The 26,453-nt window shown below is 43.9% G+C and overlaps 1 protein-coding gene across 1 annotated transcript in view; it reads right to left on the minus strand.

Annotated features, from left to right (window-relative positions):
- The window catches only part of LOC126523499 (mitogen-activated protein kinase kinase kinase 7-like), a 131,343-nt gene that overhangs the window by 33,197 nt on the left and 71,693 nt on the right, over positions 1-26,453 (minus strand). Inside the window, exons 11-13 of the mRNA XM_050172105.3 lie at positions 15,854-16,016; positions 4,830-5,030; positions 1,773-1,834 (exon numbers count right to left, since the gene is read on the minus strand). Of these exons, the coding sequence (XP_050028062.2) occupies positions 1,773-1,834; positions 4,830-5,030; positions 15,854-16,016 (426 nt within the window). The remainder of the gene's footprint in view (positions 1-1,772; positions 1,835-4,829; positions 5,031-15,853; positions 16,017-26,453) is intronic.

Raw genomic sequence — 26,453 nt, forward strand, 5'->3', positions numbered from 1 at the left:
GACATGTTTTCCAGCCGCTAAATTCCATAAAAACAAGAAAAGGTGCGAGGCATGAGCAGTAGAGAGCAGCAGGCACTCGCCTGTGTCACGTTAAAATGTCAGCAGACACTGTTTCCCCTTCTGGTAACAGCAAATCTACTCGTGAGTCATCGCATGTCACATTCACAGCTATCACTTCCTACCTAATTGCAATGGAAGCGTACTGCACGCTCTTAACACGCTATAACCCAAGCACGCTCGCATTCCCTGTTGCGGGCAGTGTGAAGTGAGAGCCATGTTTCGCTCTGGCGTCACCCACCATCTCAATTTAACTTTCGTTCCCATGCAATAGGAAAACGACAAACATTGCGCATCTGGGGCCGCTCGGGCTCCAGTAGCTTATATTGACGTCTCGTGCTGCAAGGGTTCACGCAGTGCTTCACATGATGTAAATGTCAACTAAAGCTGAGTCTGCCAAAACTTTTTTTTTACTTCTGGCTGTACCTTTTGAGAACTTGCCATTGCATGCACATGAGAACATGCGTACTGTCCCCTTTTATCTGTCGTGCAGGTTGGCCTTAACGTGCTGACAATAACACACACACACACAAAAAAAAAAACACCTCCCATAAAGATGGAAACATCCTCCTGTTCTCTAGAAGAAAACAATGGGAAAGCAATACTTTCTAAACAATAGAAGATTGCCATTAAGCACAGCACGGCCCACTATTAAATTGAAAACCCTTCTGGTATTTCGGACAACCTTGCTATTTTTTCTGCTACAGAGGAAAAGAAAGCACTTAATTCTATTTGACATATCTATATATATATATATGTTATTGGTAAAAAATATTTTCTAGACCTTCGTATACGAACTGATTGGTTATCAATGAAGGCATACTAATTTGGCATTCCCTTTAATAAGAGTAGAGCATACTATGCATCTCGATTCATAGGTAACTAAGTTACTGATAGCTAGCAAGATTCTTGTTGAGTAATGTGATTAGCCTCCTGAGCATGTGCCGCACTGTTTTTTGCACAGTATTTGGAAGCATAAAAGTTTGTGTTAAGTTTTCTGATATTTGATGCAATACTTGGCTTTTCTTTCTTGATTTGATTCAATATTCGATTCAAAGCAAACTATTCGGTATTCGCACACACACCTACAATGTTTGATTTGAAATCTACTATTCCGTATTCGCACACCACTAAATTTTAGACAGGAGGTCGCTGAGGCAAACCAACTTGCAGTGGAAATAACAAGTCGTTCTCTGCCAAAAATTATTAAACAAACACTGATGAGCATGAGTGTTCAGGAGCAAATGCTTGGCACTGTCCTACTAGCTCTGTTTCACCAAGGACTTGCTTCTCTCTGTAAATTTGTTTTACAAACAGCTTGAAACAGGGCTTGCTCTGACTGACTCTCCATTCTGCTACACAACGAAGTGGGCTGTCACGATCACCCTAGTTGTGTTGTTGTGAAGCCGATGCCATCGTGGCAGAGTTGATGTTGTGGTCATTGGGGGCAGTGCGCACAGGATTGTACAATATCTATGGCAATGTACGCAAGTTAAAGGCATTAAAGGCGAGTAACAGCTGCTACCGGAAATAAATTCTGAGTTGTAAGTAACGCTGAACCCTGTTAACCGCGTCTTGGTGACAGTGTGATCTTTCGGAGCTGCAAAGCCATGCGAGAGCACTAGTGCCTATCTCAGCAAACACGACCGTGTAAGGAGTTCCGAAAGACCAGGAGCGGCCAAACACTTTTAAGGGGCAACAACATTCCTACCGACCTGCAAGGCTGGCTCGATGAGCAAGTGAGCATTGAGGCCCAAGTCCACCTCCTGCGGACAATCTGCAATGGGTGAAACAACGCTTACAGTAAATGGCAAAAGCTTGCCAGTGGCACACTTCCTTGGCAAAACAAGAGAATTCGACAAAATGAAACGTATTCGGAAGAAAAGTTCAGTCCCTGCAAAAGTTGCCTATGATCGAGGGCGCTGTCAACGAACCACATCGTTGTGCACCGAGACGCACTGGTGTGATGAAATCGTGGATGAGGGAGCACCGGTGCGATTTGTGGACGACGCTATTAGGTTTGTTGATTACGACGGATTAACCATAATGAGGCACAGCTTTACACTTCACCACAGAAATTGCTAATTATTTCCTCAGGTCTGTGCAAATGTCTTGCAACACCTTTTCATACGTGGGGAAAAAAAGACACCTCGTTACTTGACTGCCCTCATGAGCCTGTGAACAAATATCATTTGTCCACAAGTAGTAATAGGCAGACTTTGCTCAAAAAACCACCTGCCATTCCAGCTTCAATTACCCGTCACTTTACATGCTCCCAGTGATTATGCTAATAAACATGATGGCCAGATTTCTTTGAATGTTATGAATACAAACTGCTGCTGCTGCTGGGGTCATCTGTGTGGCAAGAGATTTCGTGAGAAAAATGACATACATGGAAGAGATCCGATGCTGTCACTGTGAAAATGATGTCATGCATCCCATTTAAAACTTCCACTTCTGTCACGCATTGTAAATAAAATAAAATTAATTATATCGCATTTCAATGTGAATGAAATTGTAGTTTGGCCTATTATGTTTTCCCCATGCATAATTTGATATTACAACGCCTTACACTATATCAGCACTATGATGATGATGCTGAAGAAGAAGAAGAAGAAGGTACAAGCGTTCCCTTTGGAATGGGACGTTTGACCATGCCATCAGGCTCATTCTTCTAAACTTTCTGGTGCATTTAAATCTTTCAATATCTTTATACACTAAGCTACATTATTCACATCTCAAAAGTTTGTTGTAGGAATGTGGCGCCCTCTCTAATCGGGGCTGTGAATGAAAGCAGGCAGTGGAACACAGCCTTCAGGGTCACTGATGCAGCTACATAAGTGATGTTGCTTGTCAAGGCAAATTACAAAAATATTGTGCGCCCTATTTGGTGAGTTAGAATCTGAGCAATTTCGTCATCTCTTCACATTAGATGGGTGCTGCAATGTTTATAGAAGGGAAATCTACAACATTCCAGACAGATTAAACTTTTCTTGTCATGAGCATTTACCCACTTAGAACGCAGTTTTTTCATTCGCTTTCATTTTTCTATACTTTATCATTTCATTTAAGCACAACATTTAATTTCTCCTATGCTTGCCTGGCTTGTCTGTTTGCTTCGTCAAGTCGTCACTTACAAAGAACCGAGTCCCTCGATTCCTCGAATTCTTATAGCAAGCTGCTAGCACTTTTGTGTATCTAGCACTGTTCATGCTTCAAGACGAGTTTTTGACCATTCTCCTTGAACGTTTGTCACAAATTCAGCAATCTCCCAAAGTATGCGTGAAAAATACAATGTACGCAAGTACAACAGCTAAACCTCAATACTGTATAACAAACTTCAATATAATGAGATCCTTGATGTAACAAAGCATTTAACCTTAAATAACCTTATGTCAACTTTACATCATGTATTTCTAACCTCAATAAAGCAAAGCGTGTTTATCTGCTGTTTAAATACATCTAAACTTCAATATAATGAAGTTGGTAAAATCGGCACTTCATTATATTGAAGTTCAACCTTTGATGCAAATGAGTATAGTCATCAATGGATTTTTCTGACACAAGAGGGGCTGTAAACTTTTCCGTATTATTGGTGAGTAACAAAAAGAAAACACATTTCAGAAAGAAAAAATTATTTAGCTGAATTTGAGAGTTGGCGACCAAAGATACGGTTTCATGTCGTGTCTATGATATCTTCTTATCAACAGTACAAAGCGAAGATTTTGTGTTCACTCTACCAACTGATGGGGTTGTCCGCAGTGGGACGGCGCTATCATGAAGAGCGCATGCATAGGTGAGCGAATGCTTCGTCTGCCTCTCGCTTCAAAGCATCTCCAAAACTGGAGATTTGGCGACCTCCAACGCAATGTTCCCACAAGCCCAGTGCATGGGAAGCCATGGCCATCTCGGCTCACCCAGCCTTGGCACCTGGCACGGATTATTTCCAAGATGGGGCACGCGAGCCACGAGTAGGAGACACCCTCTCACCTGCCCCTCTCCATCGTTTTCAACTTGACTTACCCTTGTATGCTTCCCGTCACACCCACAGCATACGGTGCGGAGAGTGCAATAGGATCTTATTGTACTCGGACTATACATGGAACAAGACAGCAAGAGGGCCTTAATGCTATGCTTTGGCAGCTACTCTCTGTTTTGCGGCGCCCCATTTGAGAAGTGCATTTGCAAGCAGCTGCTTGTAATTCAACTGTCTGACCATCTGCGCCCGCGGCCGTTTCCATTTATTCCCTCGGTATTCCTTTGTGACGGCAATAAAATTTTGTTATATTGAAATCATGTACAGACACAATTTGTCATACTGAGGTTAAAAATACATGGTGTTCTATGGACAAGAAGTCATAAAAAGTTAAATACTTCGTTATATAGAGAATTTTGTTGAAGTCAAAGTACGTTTTTCGAACTCCCTAGGGACCACAAAAACGTCAGAAAAACCGAATGCATGCCTTAAGCCCTAAAGAGATCAATAGCTTTAAAGGCCTGCCAGTACACTAATTAGGCAACTGGGTGCTCATACTGTGTCAGGAGACGGCGGGCGTGGGCGTGTATAATTGAGGAACGCATTTTGTGACAGTGGCCCCCTTGCAGTCTTGGTATGCCTCACCACGTAGCACTTCCGTATTGCCGCGAAGTTGACTTTTGGAAACCAGCATAACGCAACGCTTTAGACCTTGCTGTGCTTTCCGCGCTTCGATGCCATTCGCGAGGTCCCTGAGCCAGAATGCTCCCCCTGCGCCAGTGCAATCCATTCGCACCTGGTGTAGCAGGCCACGAGGTCTTCCGCGAAGGGTCCGGCCGCAGCAGCAAGGGTGTCTGGAAGCTCGGATGAGGCCTTGAGTGGCCACCCGTCCTTCCAGGCCACTGTGGAGGCAGCTGTGGTGTGTGATGATCGCCAGCATCCAAGGCAGCTGCCATGCTGGGCTGCTGGGAGCCTGCCGATCCGACCCGACGGTGGCCTGCAGAATACACAAGTGCTCGAGACAGGAGGCACAGAAACAAAAGCTCGCTTACGAAACGAAGAGTAGCCTTGCCGACACGAAAAATGCAGTCAACTTGCTATAATTCAACACAAGACAGTTGAAAATTTCAGTTATTGCAATGAGTCTATATATATACAGTAAAACCTCATTAATACGTAGTTGGCAGGGAACGTGGATCAGGTATGCACATGAGCAATGTACCAATTGACTAACAATGGCAGATGATGGGCTATAGACTTACAGCCAAAAAAATGTGTTAATTCTCACTCAAACACACATGCAGACAAACTTTATTTGGAAACAGGCAGCCAAAAATCTGCCTTGCAGCAATGACAGCACCCTCAAACTCGTCAAGGCCGCAAGCCAGTTTTTCGATCAGGCCCCACTTCTCTGCGAACGCCCTCATGATGGTCAATGCACTAGCCGCATCGGATATGGAAGGGCCATCACCCACTCCGTCATGCATGAAAAATGAAGTAAATACTAAGCACTAACCCATTGGCATGCATTAAACAATTACAGCTTAAGAGGTCACCCAATACATTAGGTTCAATGGTGACAGGGCGGAGGATTCATCGCGACTATATTTAAACCGGAATTAATTATTAAGCGGGTACATATTAACGAGGTGTTATGGTATATGACCAAAGAAGTGCAAACCGAGCACAGACAAAAATGCACATACATACACACAAAGCACTGGCCTTTTCTTTGTGCATGTGCCCAGTTTGTGTTTCATTAGTCATCTTTATCAAATACCAATATGCCCAAACTGCCACCCTTGTGAACGCCAAATATATGTTGGCCTACAGCCTTTCCAATACATTTTGACTTCCCTGGGCAAAAATTTGTTAACAATGTTCGATAGTCATAATGCTTTGAATTATGGAAAAATATCATAAATTCATCATAGGGGTGAAGCAATGAATGCGATAGCAACATGTTAGAATATTACATGAAGTGTAAAGGCCAAACTACACGTACGCTTGCTGGCGTGCAAAAGCTTGCACTCGCACGCCTTGCGTTTGCTGCGCCTCAATATAAATGGCTGTTTGAACCTACAAGAAGCGCCCCAGCGTGGGTCCACTTGGCTCACTATTTTCGCCTGAGTAGATATTGTTCCGTATTTTTGTGAGGCAGCCAGAGCACCGATATTTGTCTGGAGAAGGTATTTGTGCTCACACCATGCTTCGATTCGTACGGTCTGTCCCTCACCATCTTTGCTTTTCGTGAGGCACGTGAGCTAGAGCATTTGCACTGGCAGGCGTATGTGTATGGTCTGGCCTTAAGACTCATAGCTGTAGTGGCAGTATAAGTTGAAGTAAATGTAAGCTGACTAAGTCAAAACGAGCTGTTGCGCTAGGGGTCCTCTGCTTGAATCCTGCCATCGGATGATTTCATTTATATTTATTCATTAAAGCCAACATCTTTCTTAGCGACTTTACCACCACTTTTTCATATCATGTATGTTTCAAACCTTTCCTGGGCCAATCCCGGAAGTAGTGCACAGCCGCACCAATAAAATTACATTATTTTCAAGTTTGAGCTCTGTTACTGTTTCACACCTTTAAGTCTGAAAAGATTTCAGATGAAAGGCATGGGCTATCAGTGTTTTGTCTCACAACATTTGTTTGTGGGCTGCCATTCTCAAAATTCTGAAAAATAACTTTGCCAAGGATGTAAGGCCTGGTATGAGCAACTTTAGTGATAGAATGATGTGGTAATATAACCTGCATATACCGCATGCCATATAGCATAGCATAGCACATAGCATACATATACCTAAATGCAGTTAAACCTTGATATAATGAAGTAGGTAAAATCAGCAATTTGCTTCCTTATATCGAAATTTTGTTGCATTAAAATTAGAACTTTTATGCAAATAAGTACAGTCACCGATCGATTTTTCTGCACAGAAAGGGGCCGTACAAATTTCGGAATTATCGGGCAATCGAAAAAAGCAAGTTTGAATGAGAAAAGAATTCATTTTGATGAATTTGGGAGTCGGTGACAAATGATATGGTTTCATGCCACGTTGACGATATCTTCACACCAGCTGCCCAAATTTCATTTCAACATAAGGGAGGGCTTTAATCCTTGTGACAATGTTAAAACAAATGTACAGAGCAGTAAAGAAACGACAATAAACAAAAACAAGCCAGGAACAATTGTGAAAAAAGGGGAAAATTGTGTTGGCGTAGGGGTGAGTAGGATCAGTAATTAAGCAATGTGGTTGTTCAACATTTCTCGGAACATTTTACGGTCAGTGCATGAGACAATATCTTCTCGGAGACTGTTCCAATGGGTTATTGTGTCAGGGAAGAATGAAGTGCTCATGGCAGATGATCAGGTGTTAATGTGTGCTATGGAACGACTGTGGCTTAAGCGAGAGGATGTACGTAAGGGTGGAAATCAAGTGAAGCCAGCCATGTTGTGCATGGCTGCGTATGCGCTCAGCCGCGCTTACAGCCAAGCGCAGCCACAGCCAAGACGCACACCAAAAATCATGAGCACGCTAACCTACCCCTCCTCCCATTCCCGCGAGCTCGCTCCCCTCCCCTTCTTTCCCTCTGCTCACGTGGGAAGGCGGTACTTATAATTTATCCATTATCAAAGCCGTTACCTTTCTTGTCTCACCCTCACACACTTTCGCTCACACTTAAAGCAGAAAGTGCGCAGGGAGCAATAGGATGTTATTGCACTTGGACTTTACACGCATCGTGATGCGGCTCCACTTTGGCGGTCACTCTTGTTGCATGACACTCATGAGATTTGAGAGGTGCATTTGCAAGCAGCTGCTTGTAATTCAATCATTTGACCATCTGCTTCTGCGGAAGTTCCCATTTATTGTCTCGGCATTCCTATGCGGCGGAAGCGAAATTTCATTATATTGAAATTACACGCAAACACACTTTTTTACATTGAGTTTTAAATAGATGGTGTTCTATAAACAAGAGGTGATGAAAAGTTCAATATTTTTGTTATATCGAGAATTTTCTTATATTGAATTTCGTTATATCAAGGTTTAACTTAACTGTATGTGGAGCCTCATGATGACAACAAAGAAAAATATTCACTTGGAGAGTTCATATCATTGGTATCACAATAAAGTGCCACTAGGAGGTGGCATCCCCAATCTGACACCGCATTTACAGCTCCCATATCTCATATGTGCTCATTTGATGACTTTCATTGCTCTTCCGTGGACATTGGAACTAAGCCAGTGGTCATTTGTTTATCACTCTCGTATGTTGTATGAAACTGTTTTGTGTGCATATCCGTTTGCATAATTGGTTTTAAAATTCTGATGTGAACCGTATAATAATCAGCTTTGGTAATATGAAGAAAGCTGTATTTTTTACTTGACGGGGATATCAAGTGTAGCTACCCAGGCATTCATCTTCCTTCGACTAATGCCGGCTTGTGTGGGCACACAATTGTAGACTCTCTCCTGGAGTGCCTTTGCAAGATATGCTTGTTTGTTTCCACCTGCTGTGTGCCAGAGGTTTTTCAAAGAGTTTCAGTGGGCATGCGAGCAGCACTCGTTGCACTATGCCTCATGCGCAACTTTTCTTCGCTCCACAGATTTTCCTGATGCTGGCCCTTGTTTCACCTTCTGCGCCCATCCAAACTTGCCCTACCGTGGGCGAACGCGTCGATGCTGTCCAAGATCAAGAGCCCGTCACCGGCACGTGTGGCCTCCATAATCTTCCATCCTTCCTGGATGTACCGCTAGATGGACACCGCATCGTTTCTGGGACTACGTCACTGGCTGATTTACCGCCCTTTCCCAGCCCCTTCAAAAGCAGCTTGCTGATGAACTCCTTCTTCAGTGGGCATGCGAGCAGCACTCGTTGCACTATGCCTCATGCGCAACTTTTCTTCGCTCCACAGATTTTCCTGATGCTGGCCCTTGTTTCACCTTCTGCGCCCATCCAAACTTGCCCTACCGTGGGCGAACGCGTCGATGCTGTCCAAGATCAAGAGCCCGTCACCGGCACGTGTGGCCTCCATAATCTTCCATCCTTCCTGGATGTACCGCTAGATGGACACCGCATCGTTTCTGGGACTACGTCACTGGCTGATTTACCGCCCTTTCCCAGCCCCTTCAAAAGCAGCTTGCTGATGAACTCCTTCTTCAGTGGGCATGCGAGCAGCACTCGTTGCACTATGCCTCATGCGCAACTTTTCTTCGCTCCACAGGTGCGTAACAATTTGACCCTGTATGCTAAACGGAGTGATAATCGCTCACTTTTGCTGCTCCCATGCCCACTTGTCTTATATGCTACTGTGTGTGATTGTCTCGACGTGGCGCTGTTGCTGTTGCAATGCGGTGATGTCGAGGAAAACCCGGGGCCTCCAAGGGTGCAGAGGTCGGCTCAAGATGACTCTGCCTCGAGTAGTCTTCCCGAATCCCAGTCTGATCAAATGGGTACCGTGCTATTAATGCTAAAAGACATAAAGAAGTCGACAGTCGAGCTTACTAAAGGTCAGTCCGAGTTGAAATCAGATATGAAGGATGTGAAAGCCAGCCAAAACGCAATCGAAGGCAAGCTAACTGATATTTTCCGGCGTCTTGAATCACTTGAGAATAAATCTGAAGCACTAGACACATTTTGCAAGGACATCGCCATACTTCAAGAGAGCGCTGAACGGTCAAAAAAACAGCAGGACACCATAGTCTCGCGCTTAGACGACTTGGAAGACAGATCAAGGCGGAATAACTTGGTTTTTCACGGCATACCCGATTCCCATGAGTCATGGCTGCAAACTGAACAAAAAACCGTGGATGCCCTGTCGTCAGCTATGGGAAATGCCTTGCCACCAAACTCAATTGAACGGGCGCATCGAATCGGGACTTTTTCAAACACAAAATGTCGTCCGGTTATAATGAAACTAACAAACTTCAAAATTAAGGAGAGCATACTTTCCTCGCGCAGCCAGCTTAAAAGTAGTAACATTTCAGTAACTGAGGACTTCTCGCCTGCGACAAGGCTCGCTCGAAATAAGCTTCTCGAATTTGGTAAAAACCAGCCTAATTCCCCCTCATTTAAACTACGTTTTAACAAACTTTTCATTGATAAACAATGTTTTATGTATGATTCAACAACTGACAGCGTTAAGCAAGTTAAAAGTAGTGTTCCAGATCACGCAAGCGCACCTGCCAATCTGCGTCATCATCCTGCTAAATAGCAATGCGCAAAGGGCAATGGCGTATCTTTAACACCACAAGTCTCCGTGCTTGTTGCAAACGCTAGAAGTGTGTTTCGCAAACGCGTGGAACTAGAATCGCTCATCGATAGCTGTAATGCTGGTATCATTGCATTAACAGAAACGTGGCTACAACCCCATGTACAAGATTGTGAAATTTTTGACTTGTCTCGATTTCGTACCTTCCGTTGCGATCGCACTAATCGCAAAGGCGGAGGCGTACTACTCGCTATTTCAAAATCCCTGCAAGGTCATCAAGTCCACTTATACTGTAACCTGGAAGTTGTGTGCGCGTGCGTGGATATCGGTTACCGTAAAATTACGATTGTTGTCTGCTACCGCGCTCCATCCTACCCATCCACTTTCACCACTGAGCTTCACGATGTGCTTAACACCCTTACTTCGCGGCATCCTTCTAACCCCATTATATTATTGGGCGATTTCAATTTCCCCAACATATGCTGGACTACTGAACCTCCGCACTGTTATCCATTTTCTTCGCAAAGTAACGACTTTCTTGATCTCTGCTCTTTGTTTTCCCTAACACAATTAGTATTAGAACCAACGAGGATCTCGGAAAGCGCTGCTAACCTACTTGACTTAATATTATGCTCTCATCCTGACATAGTTACCAATGTTTCATGCTTACCGGGCTTAAGCGATCACCTGGGTCTTTCTTTCAACATATTATCTCCTGTGATAAAACCAATTGTTGAAAAAAAAATTATTTACCACTACGATAGGGCAAACTTTGACAATATTAATATTCATCTAGCTAATTTTCTTGATCCTTTCCTAAGCCAATTTGATGATCGCACGGTTGATGAGAACTGGACCGTTTTCAAAAATAAGATACATGAGCTCACCGACAAGTTTATTCCATCAAGCATAATATCCTGTGATGTTAAGAAACCCTGGTTGAATTCCAAGTTAAAAAGGATTTCAAACCTAAAAAACCGACTGTATCGAATAGCCAATAAAAGTTCACTGGCATCGAAATGGGACGCTTATAAGGAGGCAAACAGTACTTACACAGAAGCTATTAAACTTGCCAAAAAGACTTTCCAGGTACACACTTTGCCCACAATGCTTGCGAATGACCCTAAAAAGTTTTGGCGTGTTATTAACCCTTCCAAAGATAATTCAATCACGTTGATTGATTCCAATGGTTCACCGGTACCCGAAGATGTATGTCCCCATATCCTTAACTCTGTGTTCTGTAACAACTTTATCGTATGTAGTAACCCTGTGCTTCCAACTCTCGAGTCTTGCAATTACCCCCCTATGGACTTTATTATCATTGAACCTCTTGGGGTCGAAAATGTAATTAAAGGTCTCAAGTTGTCATCAAGTCCTGGTGCTGATTTGGTTAACGCGAAATTCCTGAAAAATACTTTTGTTTATTCATCTGTTCTGCTTTCGAAAATTTTTCAGCAATCCTTAGATACCCATCGGCTACCTGCAGATTGGAAGGTCGGGAAGGTGGTCCCACTTCGTAAGTCCGGTAGCAAACACTCGCCACTCAACTACCGCCCCATTTCCCTCACAAGCATTCCTTGCAAGGTTCTTGAACATATTCTGTACTCACATTTAGCAAAGCACTTACACAACAATTCATTTTTTACAAAAGCACAACATGGTTTCCGAAAAAACTTGTCATGTGAAACCCAACTTCTTTCTTTTACTCACAGCCTTCATCTTATTCTCGACAAAGGTTCTTTCGCAGACTGTGTTTTCTTTGATTTCGCCAAGGCCTTCGACAAAGTGTGTCATAAATTACTTCTATTTAAACTTAGTAAACTTAATCTTGATCCTCACTTGTTTGCATGGCTTGAACATTTTCTCTTTAATCGGTCGCAGTATGTTGTGTTAAAAAATCATATGTCCCCATCTAATCCTGTAGACTCTGGTGTGCCCCAAGGATCAGTTATAGGCCCTCTTCTTTTTTTAATTTACATTAACGATTTACCCAATGACGTTTGTTCTAATATTTACCTTTTTGCAGATGACTGTGTTATCCTCCGTGAAATCTCGGACAAATCTGATCACCAATTCTTACAAGACGATATAACCGCTATCTCTAACTGGTGTGACGTATGGTTAATGCAACTTAACGTAAGTAAATGTAAATGTATGCGTGTAACTCGCAGCCATATTCCTCCACCAAACTATTACCTTAATGATACTCCCCTGGAGGTCGTAACCTCCTATAAATACCTAGGCGTCCACATAACCTCGTCACTTTCCTGGTCGTTGCACATCGACAACGTAATAAACAATACTAATCGCATGCTAGGTTATCTTCGCCGAAACTTTTCTTCTGCTCCTACATCATTAAAATTAATTCTATACAAAACGCTTATTAAGAGTAAAATGGAGTACGCTTCATCCATCTGGGACCCGCACCTCAAAACCCTTACTCAATCACTTGAACTAATCCAAAACAATGCCGTACGTTTCATTCATAGCAATTACAGCCGTACATCAAGCGTAACTGCCATGAAAAACACTTTGCTGCTTGCTCCTCTCTCCGCCCGGCGTAAGTGCTTTCGCCTTGCTTTATTTCATAAACTATATTTCCACATTTCGTACCTACGCGATAATCTAATATCACCTCCTACCTACATTTCCTCTCGCATCGACCATAGCCATAAGGTTGGAATCATTCAGTGCCGCACCAGAACCTGTAACGAATCATTCATTCCTAGGACCTCTCAGGAATGGAACCACCTTCCCGGCGCAGTTGTCGCAATCAAGGACAACTCAAAGTTTCGTTCGGCCTTATCAGACATCATTAATCCCGGATGCAATTAACTAATCACATTTGTTGATTATTGCTGCTTTGTTTATTTACTTGTGTATGTTTTTTTTTTTTACCCACTCCCCTCTGTAATACTTCGGTCTTGAGGGTACAATAAAATAAATAAAATAAAAGAGCAATAAACTCAATTTCTGTCTAAACAACACATTAGCAGCCTTAAATTCCAAGGCTATTTTATGACGATATTTGCTCAAATACTAAGTCAAGCTAAAGTGATAGATTAGTGCTTCAGAATCACTAAGAGTGAATATTATCGCAAACAGAGCCTTAATAAAAGAGAAATTGAGGTAAATGATTAGAGACTCTCCCGGGACATTCAAGCACTTGCCCCATGACGAAAGCACTCTTCAGTTAAATTCTGTCACTAGTAGTCAACCACCCATTGCACAAAACATCCTCCTATTGTATTATAAGACGAAATAAAATGCTACTTGTCCAGTTCTATTTCATGTTTAGACAAAAGAACTAATTGAAATCCCCCCTGACAATGACGCAGGCGGTCGAACGGTTTCGTTTTCTCTCGGCTGCGCACCGCCCACGCTTTCGCGTTTCAGTAGTTATCGCGTAGTTCTGTGCTGGTTTTGCTGCCTCGCGAAACTCGCACAAACTGCAAGTAGCAGAGAATTCACCTTCCATGTGATGTCGCGAGATGCCCGAACGGTCTACACCGCTTGGCCAAAAAGCAGCTGCGGTGGAGAATGCGCCGCTCTGACTTTATCTGTCTTGGCTCAGTACCGCCATCTGTCAGATGCCGTTTCACTCACCGACGGCAGCAAAGGGCTTATGCAACGTCACCGCTCCCACGGTTGGGTGGCGGGAGATTTGAATTTCGAGAAAGGTATTCGTACCCTTCAGATGCAATTTTTTGTAAACTAAGTCTTTTCTTGGCACAAAATGAGCGTTGCGAGGTTTCTGGAATGGTATTTAAACAGTCCACATTGACTTGGTATTAGCCTTTAGTGTCCCTTTAATATTTTATCAAGCTTCTTAATAAAAATTAAGGCCTGCCAATCATTATATTCATTAGGATAACTAGTGTTTCACAGGCCACACAGCATCTTTGTCGTCATTAAGGCACCTCTTAATCAACAAGTAAGTCTTCTGAATCAAAGTTTATAAGAAGTTCTTTAATTTCTATGTCATTCAAAATACGTCCGATTTTTTTTTTCGCTCGTTCAGTAGATGGAAAAATTAGAGACGTAAGCAACATTGAGAGATGGCTTTGTAATGCCATCTGTCATATAAAAAATTAAAAACAAGCTCTACCATGCAATTTTCGTTTAAGGGGATACACTCCTCAAAAGAACATTTCTTTAATATTTGTGCTAGAGATTTGGAAATCCGCCCACTTATAGAGCTTTTCAAGCAGATTTCAAATATGACATTAGTTTCTGTGTAGCTGCTATAGTTCTTGAGTTAAGTCCTACACAATGGCAAAATAGAGTGATTTTGTGGGCACTTTATTGTGCTATAAATTTTCACAAAACGCTTTGTGCTGTAGCTTATTTAGCTCTTTGTAGAATGCAAAGTGCCGATATCTATTCAAACAGCGTGTACAATTACTGGAGCTACAAAAAAAAAAAAAAAATAGGACACTTCAACTAATTTTTTTCACAATCACATGAAATTAACCTTGTACACTTACAATTGTCTTATACTAACGAAATTTGGCATACATACTCTTGAAGATATGCACAGTGCTATTATCTACTTAAAATTGCAATATATATCTCCAAGCAGTAAGTTGCAAAAGTACATGGTTATATTTCAGAGAATTGAGAAAGAAAATTAGTTGAAAAGTTCTCAATTTTTTTTGTATAGTTTCATTAATTGTACACACTGTTTCGCTAGATATTGGCACTTTGCAATCTACAAAGAGTTAAACAAGCTACAGCATGATGCTTTTTGCATATAACCCATAAATGTGACTACATTTTGCCATTGTGCATCACATAACTCAAGAACTATAACAGCTACACGAATAGTGCCCTATTTGAAATCTGCATAGAAAGCTCTATACTTGACTGAATTTTGAGACCTCTAATACAACTAATTGAAATGCTCTATAAGTGGGTGGATTTTCAAATCTCTAGCACAAATATTAAAGAAATGTTTTCTCGAGGAGCGTCTCTCAACCAACTTCAGTGCAACCAGTTGATGGACATTCCACGTTCGTGAATTAACTCATGAAAAGGAAGGAAGTGTGCAGAGAATGTGACAGGGCTTTACCCGGGCACGACCAGAGGTGTGCAACGGCACCTGGACAAGCACAGTCTGGTACAACACTTTAAAGGCTCATTCACACTGACAACTCGCAGAGGTTGTGTGACAAAGTTGGTAGCCAAGCGATGGTTGCAAATGATCATTTTGGTTAAAAAGCGACCAATTTGGGCAAGTTGCTCGCTTGTCAATTTTTCACTTGCAACCATCCTGAACCAATAGGTGACACAGGAGTACCGTCTGTATATGCCGACACTTATTTTATGTGGCGATGAAGGTTGCGAGCAGACGTGAACGACATCAATCGCGAGATATTTCGGTCCGGCGATGGGCAGGTCACGCTTGCTGCTGTGAACGCCGCTTGCCACGAGGCGCTTCTTGGACACCAGTTGCAGTAGGTCACACGATCCCCGTTCAGTTGCCGGTGTGAACGCACCCAAACTCTCTCCGTATAGCTACCAGTGCCCTTCCTCCCGAGATGGTAAGAACCAACGAGGCAGCACCCATGCATTTAGATCTGATAAAACGTCCCTGCCGCCATGATCACCTGGAGTCCACGATGGGACGACGCCTGCCCCTGCTGCTGATGCGTCTCCTGCAGCACCATCCTGAAGCGAGAGATCGGTCACGCGTTGCAAGTCCTCAATGCTACAGGACAACGATGGTGGCGCACTCATCTGCGGTGGCTGCTCGATGCCGCTTCTCCGGGCCTGAAATAAAAAAGTGCCATCCACCCGACTGTAGCACGAAGCTGCAAAGCAAACTCATATGCGTTTTTTAGAAAGAAAGCTTCAAAGTTGAAGCAAATTTCGTCCTGGTTCGGTGATCGAACTCGGGACCCACACCTTTCCGAGGCAATCGTTCTACCGCCTGAGAGCGACCACCCCAGGCCTGCATAAAAAAAAACAAGTAGACAATTTGCATGGTCGAAGGCCATCACAACGAAGCCACATCCCAAGTGAAAATGCTTTCATTATCTCCAATACTTATTACAGTCACCAAGGAATGATTGGTACTTGGCAGGGACCGCTTGAATGGGAGTGTGAAATAACAGATTCGCAATAAAAAAAAAAAAAGCAATATGCATCTTTATTCCACAACTGGCGAGAAGAGCTTGTCAACGTGCTGGTGCATGCACATACGCTTACGTGTGACCTGGTTAGTCTGTATCTCAATCATTGTTGTGCTGTCGCTATACGTAGACAAAAAATGTCGTCAGTGCATGCACCAAATTTCCATCCCTTGATGATGATGATGATGATGTGTAGTGTTTACTGGCGCAAGGGCCAAGTGTGGCCAAAGAGCGCCAAGGCAGTGGTGATGAGTTTGCAATGTAGTTATGACATCGATGGGGTTAATGTAAAGTGGCTGTATAGGGGCCTTAAAAATAGTCGCTCTAGAGTGCGTAAAATCTATCTGTAATAAGAATATGTCGATGACAATGACGTGTTCTATGTGCAATAAAATCCATCGTGAAAGAGTGATGCAAAATAGAAAATATATAAGCTGGTAAAATCACTTGTAGCACTGCTGCCTCGCCAGAGCCCTTGACACGCAAGGGACGAGAGGCATGTGCTATACGGAAAAACTATCACAGCGCTATCCTCTATAGAGAGGAAGCGCTACGAACGTACGGGCTAATTACATGTAATACAACTTCTTTCAGGAAACCTAGGACTGCGTTAGTGTCGAAGAGCGATTCTGCTCCGAGTAACATAACAGGATGAAGGGGGATATGCTGCCGGTATGCTAAGGGAAAATGTTTCTTTCTGTCATGTTCGGCTTCCCGACACTCCAGGAGGACGTGGAGGACGGTCAGCCTCTCCCCGCATCTACCACAGGTTGGAGGTTCGTTTCCCGTGAGCAAAAAGTTATGTGTGCCAAAAGTGTGTCCTATTCTTAGCCGGCAGAGTAGGACATCTGTCCGGCGTGATTTTGTTACAGAAGGCCAGAACCCTAATTGTGGCTTTATTACGTGCAGTTTATTATTTGTTTCCATGTCCCACGAGCGTTGCCAGTAGTTCCGCAGTTTTCTGCGCAAGTAGGGCCTCAGATCTGTGACAGGGACTGCTGCGGTAGGATTTACAGAATACGATGCAATTGATGTGGCCATCCGGTCCGCCAGAGCATTGCCTTCGATGCCCCTATGACCCGGCACCCAGCATATGATGACATGCTGGTTACATATATACGTTTTACATAGGACGGAATAGAGTTCATTGAATACTGGGTTTTTGTGCTTAGAAAATGATATTAGGGCCTTCACAGCACTTAGTGAGTCCGTATATATAACTGATTTCTCGAGTTTTGATTTCTTTATATACTTTACAGTCGACAACAGTGCGTAGGCCTCAGCCGTAAAGATGCTTGTTTCCGGATGCAGTACATCGGATTCCGAGAAGGATGGGCCGACGGCTGCATAGGACACCCCCTCGCGTGACTTCGACGCGTCTGTGTAGAACTCCGTGCAGGAGTGTTTGTATTGGAGTTCCCGGAAATGCATTTGTATTTCAATCTCTGGAGCGTGTTTTGTAACCTGCATGAAAGATATATCGCATTCTATGTGCTGCCACTCCCAAGGAGGTAGCAGCTTGGCTGGCTGCATTAGGCGGAGCTCGAGGAGTGGGACATGCATTTCATCACTAAGCTCCCTCACACGCATCGAAAAAGGCCGTCTTATGGAAGGACGATTATGATAGAGCGTAGCATATGTCATATTGTTAATGGTATTAAAACATGGATGTTGTGGATTAGAGTGGACTTTCAGGAAATATTTTTGGCTGATGTATGTTCTCTGCAGATGTAGTGACCACTCATTTGATTCTGCATATAAACTTTCTACGGGACTTGTTCTGAAAGCTCCAGTGGCCAGTCGAATTCCTAGATGGTGGACCGGATCTAGCATCTTTAGCGCGCTCGGGGCTGCAGAATGATAGATCACGGCACCGTAGTCCAACCGTGATCTGATGAGGCTCTTGTAAAGGTTCATTAAACATTTCCTGTCGCTGCCCCATGCTGTGTGGGATAACACTTTAAGTAAGTTCATTGTTCTTAAGCATTTGACCTTGAGGTACTTTATGTGTGGAATGAAAGTTAATTTCGAATCAAGTAAGATGCCTAAGAACTTGTGTTCTTTGTTCACAGGAATTCGCTGACCACACATTTCGATACTGGGTTCTGCAATGAGTCCTCTCTTTCTTGTGAAAAGCACACAAGAACTTTTGTTGGGGTTGACTTTAAATCCGTTTTCTTCTGCCCATTTGGACACTTTGTTCAGGCCCTGTTGAACTTGCCTCTCACATACTGTAAGGTTGCAGGATTTGAATCCTATCTGTATGTCGTCTACGTAAACAGAATAAAAAATGGCTGGCGGTAACGAGGCACGAAGGGTGTTCATTTTCACGATGAAGAGCGTGCAGCTAAGTACACCTCCTTGAGGTACACCAGTTTCCTGTATAAAAGGTCGCGACAGTACATTGCCGACTTTCACGCGAAATGTACGGTTGGACAAATAGCTTTCTATTAAGACGAGCATATTGCCACGGATGCCAATTCCCGACAAGTCTCTTAATATTCCATAGCGCCACGTAGTGTCGTACGCCTTCTCCATATCGAGGAATACGGATAGGAAATATTGTTTATGTAGAAAGGCGTCGCGAATGTTTCCCTCAATGCGCACAAGGTGATCGGTTGTGGACCGCCCTTCTCTGAAGCCACACTGAAAGGGATCGACGATATTGTTGAGTTCAAGGTAATGTACAAGTCTGCGGTTAACCATTTTTTCAAAAAGCTTACAAAGACAATTTGTAAGAGCTATCGGACGGTAACTTGCCGCCAAGGAAGGGTCCTTGCCCTGTTTAAGAACAGGGACCACAATCGCTTCTTTCCATGTGGATGGGAGGTTTCCCGCAGCCCAAATAGCGTTGAAAAGCGTGAGTAGTGTAAGTTTGGTGTCAGCGTGTAAGTTTCTGATCATTTCGTACATGACCCTATCAGGCCCCGGCGCAGAGCCCCTGCATGTGGTCAAGGCAGCTCTCAACTCAGCAATATTGAAAGGCCGGTTATAAGGTTCATTCTGCCTGGATTTTCGTATTATGGGCTTACATTCTTCTATTTGTTTGTATTTCAAAAATGATTGCGAATAATGGTTTGAACTCGACACGCTCTCGAAGTGTTCCCCAAGTGAATCTGCCTGATCTTTTAGTGTTTCGCCTTGTGTGTTTACCAAAGGAAGTGAATATGTTTGTCGCCCTTTTATCCTATTAACCCGGTTCCAGACTTTGGCCTCATCTGTATACGAGTTGATACCGGATAAAAACGTCTGCCAACTCTCTCTTCTAGCCTGTCGGCGTGTTCCCCTGCCTTGCGATTTCACTTTCTTAAAGTTAAACAGATTCTCCGCAGTGGGAGAGGCGCGTAGCAACCCCCACGCTTTGTTCTGTTTCTTACGAGCGATCCTACAGTCCTCGTTCCACCACGGGACACGCCGTTTGCATGCCAAGCCATTTACTTGTGATATACATTTAGTGGCGGCATCTATTATGAAGGCTGTAAAGTATTCCACGGCAGCATCAATTCCTAACGAGGACATCTCATCCCATGAAATATTACTGAGAGTTCGGAATTTCTCCCAGTCAGCTGTATCAATCTTCCATTTGGGAGCCTGTGGTGGATATTCGTTTTCTTTAGGTGTTCTTAATAGTATGGGGAAGTGGTCGCTTCCGTAAGGATTGTTTCTAACTTCCCATGCGAGTTCAGGAAAAATAGAAGGAGAAACTATGCTGAGATCAATTGAAGAAAAGGTTTTGTTGGCAAGACAGTAATATGTGGGTGCCTTCTTATTAAGCAGACACGCACCGGAAGAAAAAAGGAGCTGTTCAACGAGACGACCTCGCGCATCGATACGAGTCGCCCCATAGGGAGTTGTGTGCATTGAAATCGCCAAGAACAACATAAGGTTCTGGTAATTGATCTATGAAGGATTGGAATTCATGTTTCGTTAATTTGTAATGTGGGGGTATGTAAAGAGAGCTAATGGTGATGAGTTTGTTTAGGAGAACAGCTCGAACCGCCACTGCTTCGAGAGGCGTTTGTAGCTGTAAAAGTTGACAGGCAATGCTCTTATGGATAACAATGGCGACACCGCCCGATGATGCGACAGCATCATCGCGATCTTTGCGAAAAGTTATGTACTGTCGGAGAAAGTTTGTGTGTTTGGATTTTAAATGTGTTTCCTGTAAACACAGCACTTTTGGATTGTGTTGGTAGACCAGTTCTTGTACATCATCAAGGTTTCTAAGGAGACCTCTGACGTTCCATTGTATGATTTGTGTGTCCATATTTAATGTAAATTAGTGCTGTGTGTACGGAAACGGAAAGATGCCTTAGATTACAGAGCCCTTTCGAGGCCCTGTAATAGGTGTTTTGTTCTTTTTGGAGCGTTCGAGCGATTCTCGACGCTCCTTAGGCGCTTGGTGAGCCTTGGGGACAGGTGTAGTGTCCATTGCCTCGTCCATTTCCATCCCTTGGCAACTTCAACTGAGGTGGACTGCACTTTTGACTAAGGCTGGGGTGCTCAATATTTCTGGCCTTGGGGAACCCCACCAGCTTTCTCAAAGTGCTGTGGGAACACTAACCTCCCCCTATTTCAACCAATGTGCTTATACACAAGCTCACATAGGAATGAATAATGCATACAGAAACCGAAAAAAAAAAAGGGAGGCTGCAGGGTCTCCCCTCTCGATTCGTGCCCCAGTGTGTGAGTGAGAAACTAACCAAAGTTACACTGCAGCTATGTCTGCCTGTGGCTTCCATTATTTACAGTGTTATCTGAAGTCTCTAAGGCCAGTGCTCTTGATGAGGAACTTGCTATAGTACAGAGAGAAAAATTTTTTTTCCCCTACGCTGCTTCACGCACTGCAGTGCAGTGTGTGGCGACCTTATGGCTAGTTTGAAGCACCACGTGCCTTAAACGGCGTATTCACAGAAACCAAGTGTCGGACATGCAAAAGATTGTTTTATTTATTTTTTTGCAAACAAATGTGCCGAATCATTCATGCTGCGAAATGATCAGAAGCGAAAAATGGCCAAGTTGCTATGGAAGCTTGGCTAATTCGGAGCACAAATTACTAGGACGAAAGCAAAGAGAAGAGACACGACACAGCACTGACTGGCTACTGAAGGCTTATTTAACCCTTTGAGGGTCGAATTATATTGAAAAAAACTTTCCCAGGTGGTCAAATTACTTTATTGCGGATCTTGAATGTACAAGATCTATAAAGTCGGGAATAAATACTAAAAAATAATTAGGAACAGTATTTTGGTGTCGGCATCACTCAGAACTGCAAAATGTTCAATAGTATTTCCGAGTGTGGTACTTCTTGAAACACGGGTTTACGCACAGCGCCTTATCGCAGTCTGCACACCTAAAATGCGTGTCTGTTCTCTTGGAGCGAGGAGTTGTATTGGCGCACACATGGCATCTCTGCGTGCGGCTGCCTTGGGCAGAGGTCTGATGCACCCTCTCGCGTAAGCGCATTGCCGCAGAGAGCGAGAATACCTTGTGAGCGGTGGTGATAAACAAGCTAAGAGCAGTGCCAATCAAGACAGAAATCAACTTCCACTGCCCCTGCGAGAGCGTGCCGACAAAGAGAAAAACCACGTTTCGCGCGCCTCCATTGCGATCACGCAGCGGAACCGAAACCGCGAAAGCGCGTTGCCACTGAGAGCGAGAATACTTCGCAAACGGCGCTGATAAACAAGCTAAGAGCAGCGTCAATCAAGATAGAAATCAACTTCCACCGCTCTGCAAGAGAGTGCCGACAAAGAAAATGACGTTTCGCGCGCCTCCGTTACGATCACGCGGCGAAACCGAAACCGCCAAAGGGTCGTTGCCGCAGTCTGAGCGATGCGCTGAAGCTAGCAATCAGTTCTGTTTATCTCCCCAAGAAGGTAGCATAAATTTCAAACACTTCTTGTAAGTGCTTAGAGGTGGCAGCACCTCTCGGTGAGCACGCATCGTCATTATGGCGTGAAATTTCTAACGGAGGGTCGGAACCGTACCTGTACAGCAAAGACCTTGCGGGACAGAAAACCACCGCCGTACATGTACGGCGAAAACCTTCAAAGGGTTAATAGGTTAGAAAATTTAAAAATGCGATATATCATACATAATCAAAAGGGTAGGTAAAACATGTTTCTTGCTCAACTGCAGTAGTGTATACTGTGCCTTTCTCATATGGACATACGTATGCTGTCCAAACCGGCAGGCGTCTCAACACCAGGCTGAAAGAGCTTTTGATTTCCACAAAAGGGACTGCACCCATGCACCTTGCAATGCTTGTAAGAGACTGCATGATAAGTGTACACCCCCATTTCGAAAAAACAAGTTTCATACAAGCACAAAGATCAAACGACAAGAGAGGTTGTTGAAGTCCACGAGATAAAGTAAAAGGGTAGGGGATTTGTTAGCCGCGCCTCCATAGCACTTCATGATACTGAAGTGGTTTTTCTAGATGTGCCTCAACACGTAGCAGATTTTTTGGCACGTGTAACACCAAAAATGTTCTTTGTTTTTACCTGCTCTTTCAGTGATGTATAACATACAGTAAAAGCTCGTTAATTTGACACCCGTTAATTCGGAAATTCGGATAATTCGGACGGCTCTATTGGTCCCAGCCAAAGTGCATGTTAGTCTATGGGACCAAACCTTCATTAATTCATCAAAATTCAGCCTCGCACCACTTAATTTGGACAAATCCTGACGGTTGCCGCTACATGAAAGTGTGGTAAAGCAGCGCTGGCACCACTGGAGTGAAACCAAAACCTGAGAGGCATCGCCATCGCCATCGCCATCAATTAATGGAAGCGATCGCAGCGTCACCGAACGTCGGTGTCTTCTTTCATCGCTCCACTGCACCTTGGATGCCATTTACCCTTGTGTTGTCGAGTCAGCATCATCTCTTCTTGCGGAGTTTTCTTTTTTTGTTGTGACCGTGTTTTGCATGCCACCACCATCGTGTGCTACAGTGATGGCAGCGGCAGAAGTACGAAGCCAAGAACTTGGCAACTAAGGTGGAAATTTCGCATGCTTTGGTGAACGGCGAATCGCAACAGCACGTTATGACCAAGTACAATGTGAAGCGGAGAACGTTGGGAATGTACGTGAAAAATGAACAGATTCTTCAACCCTTCAAAAGAGAGAAGTTTCATGCATCAAGAAAGTGGTTGCGAACCGCAGTTCATCCCCAGCTCGAAGAAGCTTTGCTCCATTGGGTTACTGACTGTCGCAACGCGCATCTGCCTTTGAGCAGACCTCTCATTATGGCACAAGGTGAGAAGTACGCTGCAATGATGAACATTGAATCGTTCAGAGCTTCAGAAGGGTGGTTCGTGAGGTTTCGGGAGAGACACGAACTCGTCTTCAGAAGTGTGCGCTGTGAAAAAGCCAACGTTGACGAAAGCGTGACCCCCCAGTGGAAAAATGTGAAGTTGCTTGAGCACATGGCCGCATATGAACCAAGTGATGTGTTCAATGCAGACAAAACTGCTCTATTCTTCAGAGCTCTGCCTGAGAAGACGGTGACTTTCAAAGGGAACCCGTGCATTGGTGGCAACAAGTGCAAGCAAAGGATAACTGTGCTTCTTGCCACCAATATGAGTGGCACGGAGCGCTTGCCACTTGTTGTCATCGGTAAGGCACATGAGCCACGTTGTTTTAACAACATCAAAAGCCTTCCTCTAGAGTACAAAGCGAACAGGAAGGCTTGGATGACCTTGGACATTTTTCAAGGCTGGCTGCAGCAGTTAGATCGGCACTGCACGTCTAGGGACCACAAGATAATTATGGTTGTTGATAACTGTAGCGCACATATGTGCAGTCGAACTGAAGAGCTGAAGAACAAGGTAGTTTTTTTTCCCACCCAACACTACATGTGCCCTTCAGCCGATGGACCAGGGTATCATTCACTACATGAAGTCGAAGTACCGAAAGCACCTGCTACAGCGAATGATCGTATGCTCAGAAGTTGGAAAGCTGTATGAAGTGGACTTACTCGGTGGAGTGCACATCATCACCCACGTGTGGAAAAATACAACTCCGCAAGTCATCACCAACTGTTTTCGGCACAGCGGTATTGTGAGGCCCGAGCATGCGGCAGTTGCCGACGAGCTGTCAGCCGAGTCTACCGATGATGACTGCCCGATTTTTGATGCTGTCCTTCCCACAGATGTGACCCTTCAGGACTACAACGCGATTGATGGTTGTATCGCCACGACTGGTCTCCTGACGATGAAGAAATTATTGATGATGTCACAGGCGCCCGGGAAGACCAAGATTCAGACGAAGAGTCATGTGAGGAGGTGCAGCCGCGACCTCATCGCACCTACCGAGAAGTCACAGAGGCGCTTTTGATATTGGAGGACGTTTGCCTGAGCATTTCCATCAGCTTGCGGGCTGTTGGCCACTTGGAAGAGTGAAGAAAAATTGTGATGTCAGCACGAATCTGCGTGAAAAAGCAGACGACTATTGCAAAGTAGTTCAGTAAATAAAGGTATGCTGCTCCAAGTTGATTTTAATGTTGTTTTTCTTGTTCATGCATTAATTTGGCATTCGGATAATTTGGACATTTTTCCCGGTCCTGTGAGTTCCGAATTAACGCGATTTTACTGTATTGCATTTTTAACGTTCCTAACTTTTCAAATAAACCTTCAGCTGCCAGTCAGTGCTGTGTCTTGTCTCTTCTCTTACCTTTGCTTTTGTCCTAGAAGTTCACGCTCGAAATGAGCCATGTTGTGGAATGGTCTTTAATATTCCAATCGCAATATTAAGCCTAAATGCCCGTGTCGCCCAGCGTGAAGTGGTAACCCTGTGTGCATCGATATGCTTGTCGGGCATTTTTATTATTACAGATAAAAAAGAAAAGTGTGCAGTACAGCAGTGAACCTGCTTGTACTGAAAGATAACCATGCCGACACCCACGCCTGAACCACAAATGATGCCCAAATGAATCCCACGTGTACATTACAATATGGCATTTAAACAGCCATTATTGTCATCCAGACACTGCTAAGTTTGGAAGTGGCTCTCAGCTTGCAGAATTTCAGAGCCGATTCCCACTTTAGTGTTAAACTGTCCTTGCAAGCACGAATTGAAAGCCCTTTGCGCGGCTACTGTGGGCCCACAAATTGCACAATCACAATACTTAAACGCCACTGGCACACGAGTCTCTCTCTAACTAATGTGTGTGGGCGTGGTGCGTAATAGCTTTAAGTCTAAAATGCAATGAAAAATTTCTTTTCTAGATCAGTAAATTGTTGAAGTGCATGGGAAAAAGCAAGATGGGGCTAGATTCTTCCTGACTGTGAGCGAAACCCTAAAATGCCGCTATGGAACCCAGCTTGAGAACCACTGGATTGAGGGTTTGTTTGCAACAGTCCTCATACAGCACTTTCCTCGCTTCGTTGTAGGCCTTGTCAGCACTGTCAAAGGTGGAGTTGGCACAATCTGAAGCCACAAATACAGTGGAATCTCATTGATACGATTCTGAATAAAACGTTTTTTGAGATATTATGTTTCTTTCTTTTATTTCTTTTCCCAGCCAACGTCCTATAGGAGCAATGTATTTCAAACAGTTATTGCGACTGCGTTTTCAGCTGAAACGAGATAATGTGACAGCAGAAGTGGGCTTTTACTCGTATTTCTAAACCTCGTACCTTTACATTCCAGTGTAGCGTAAATAACATTCTGACGACTCACAAACAATAAGTTAAGGGGAAGTCCATATATAACGAACTACTGATATAACGACCACTTTTTGTGGAACTATCGAGTTCATTATGAACGGATGCGACTGTACACACATATATGGAGTGAGTGGCAGTGCTCTGAAGCTGTTGAAATCAGCGGTCACTAACTGCACATGTTATCACTGAAAAAAACAAGAACATGTAATTGAGTCTTTGTGAGAGAAACGCAAGCACGATGCCTTCAGCAGGACAGTTTTGATGGTCCATTGGAAGTTCGCCATGCCAATACATGGCACGTGAACAGTGCTAAATTACAAAATGCACCTTTTGCGCAGTCATTATTATGCAACCGTGTGATAAATCTGATCACACAGACTCGGCATGTTCACTTGTCAACAGCA

This window comes from Dermacentor andersoni, chromosome 6, assembly GCF_023375885.2.
Source record: "Dermacentor andersoni chromosome 6, qqDerAnde1_hic_scaffold, whole genome shotgun sequence".
Lineage (NCBI taxonomy): Eukaryota > Metazoa > Arthropoda > Arachnida > Ixodida > Ixodidae > Dermacentor > Dermacentor andersoni.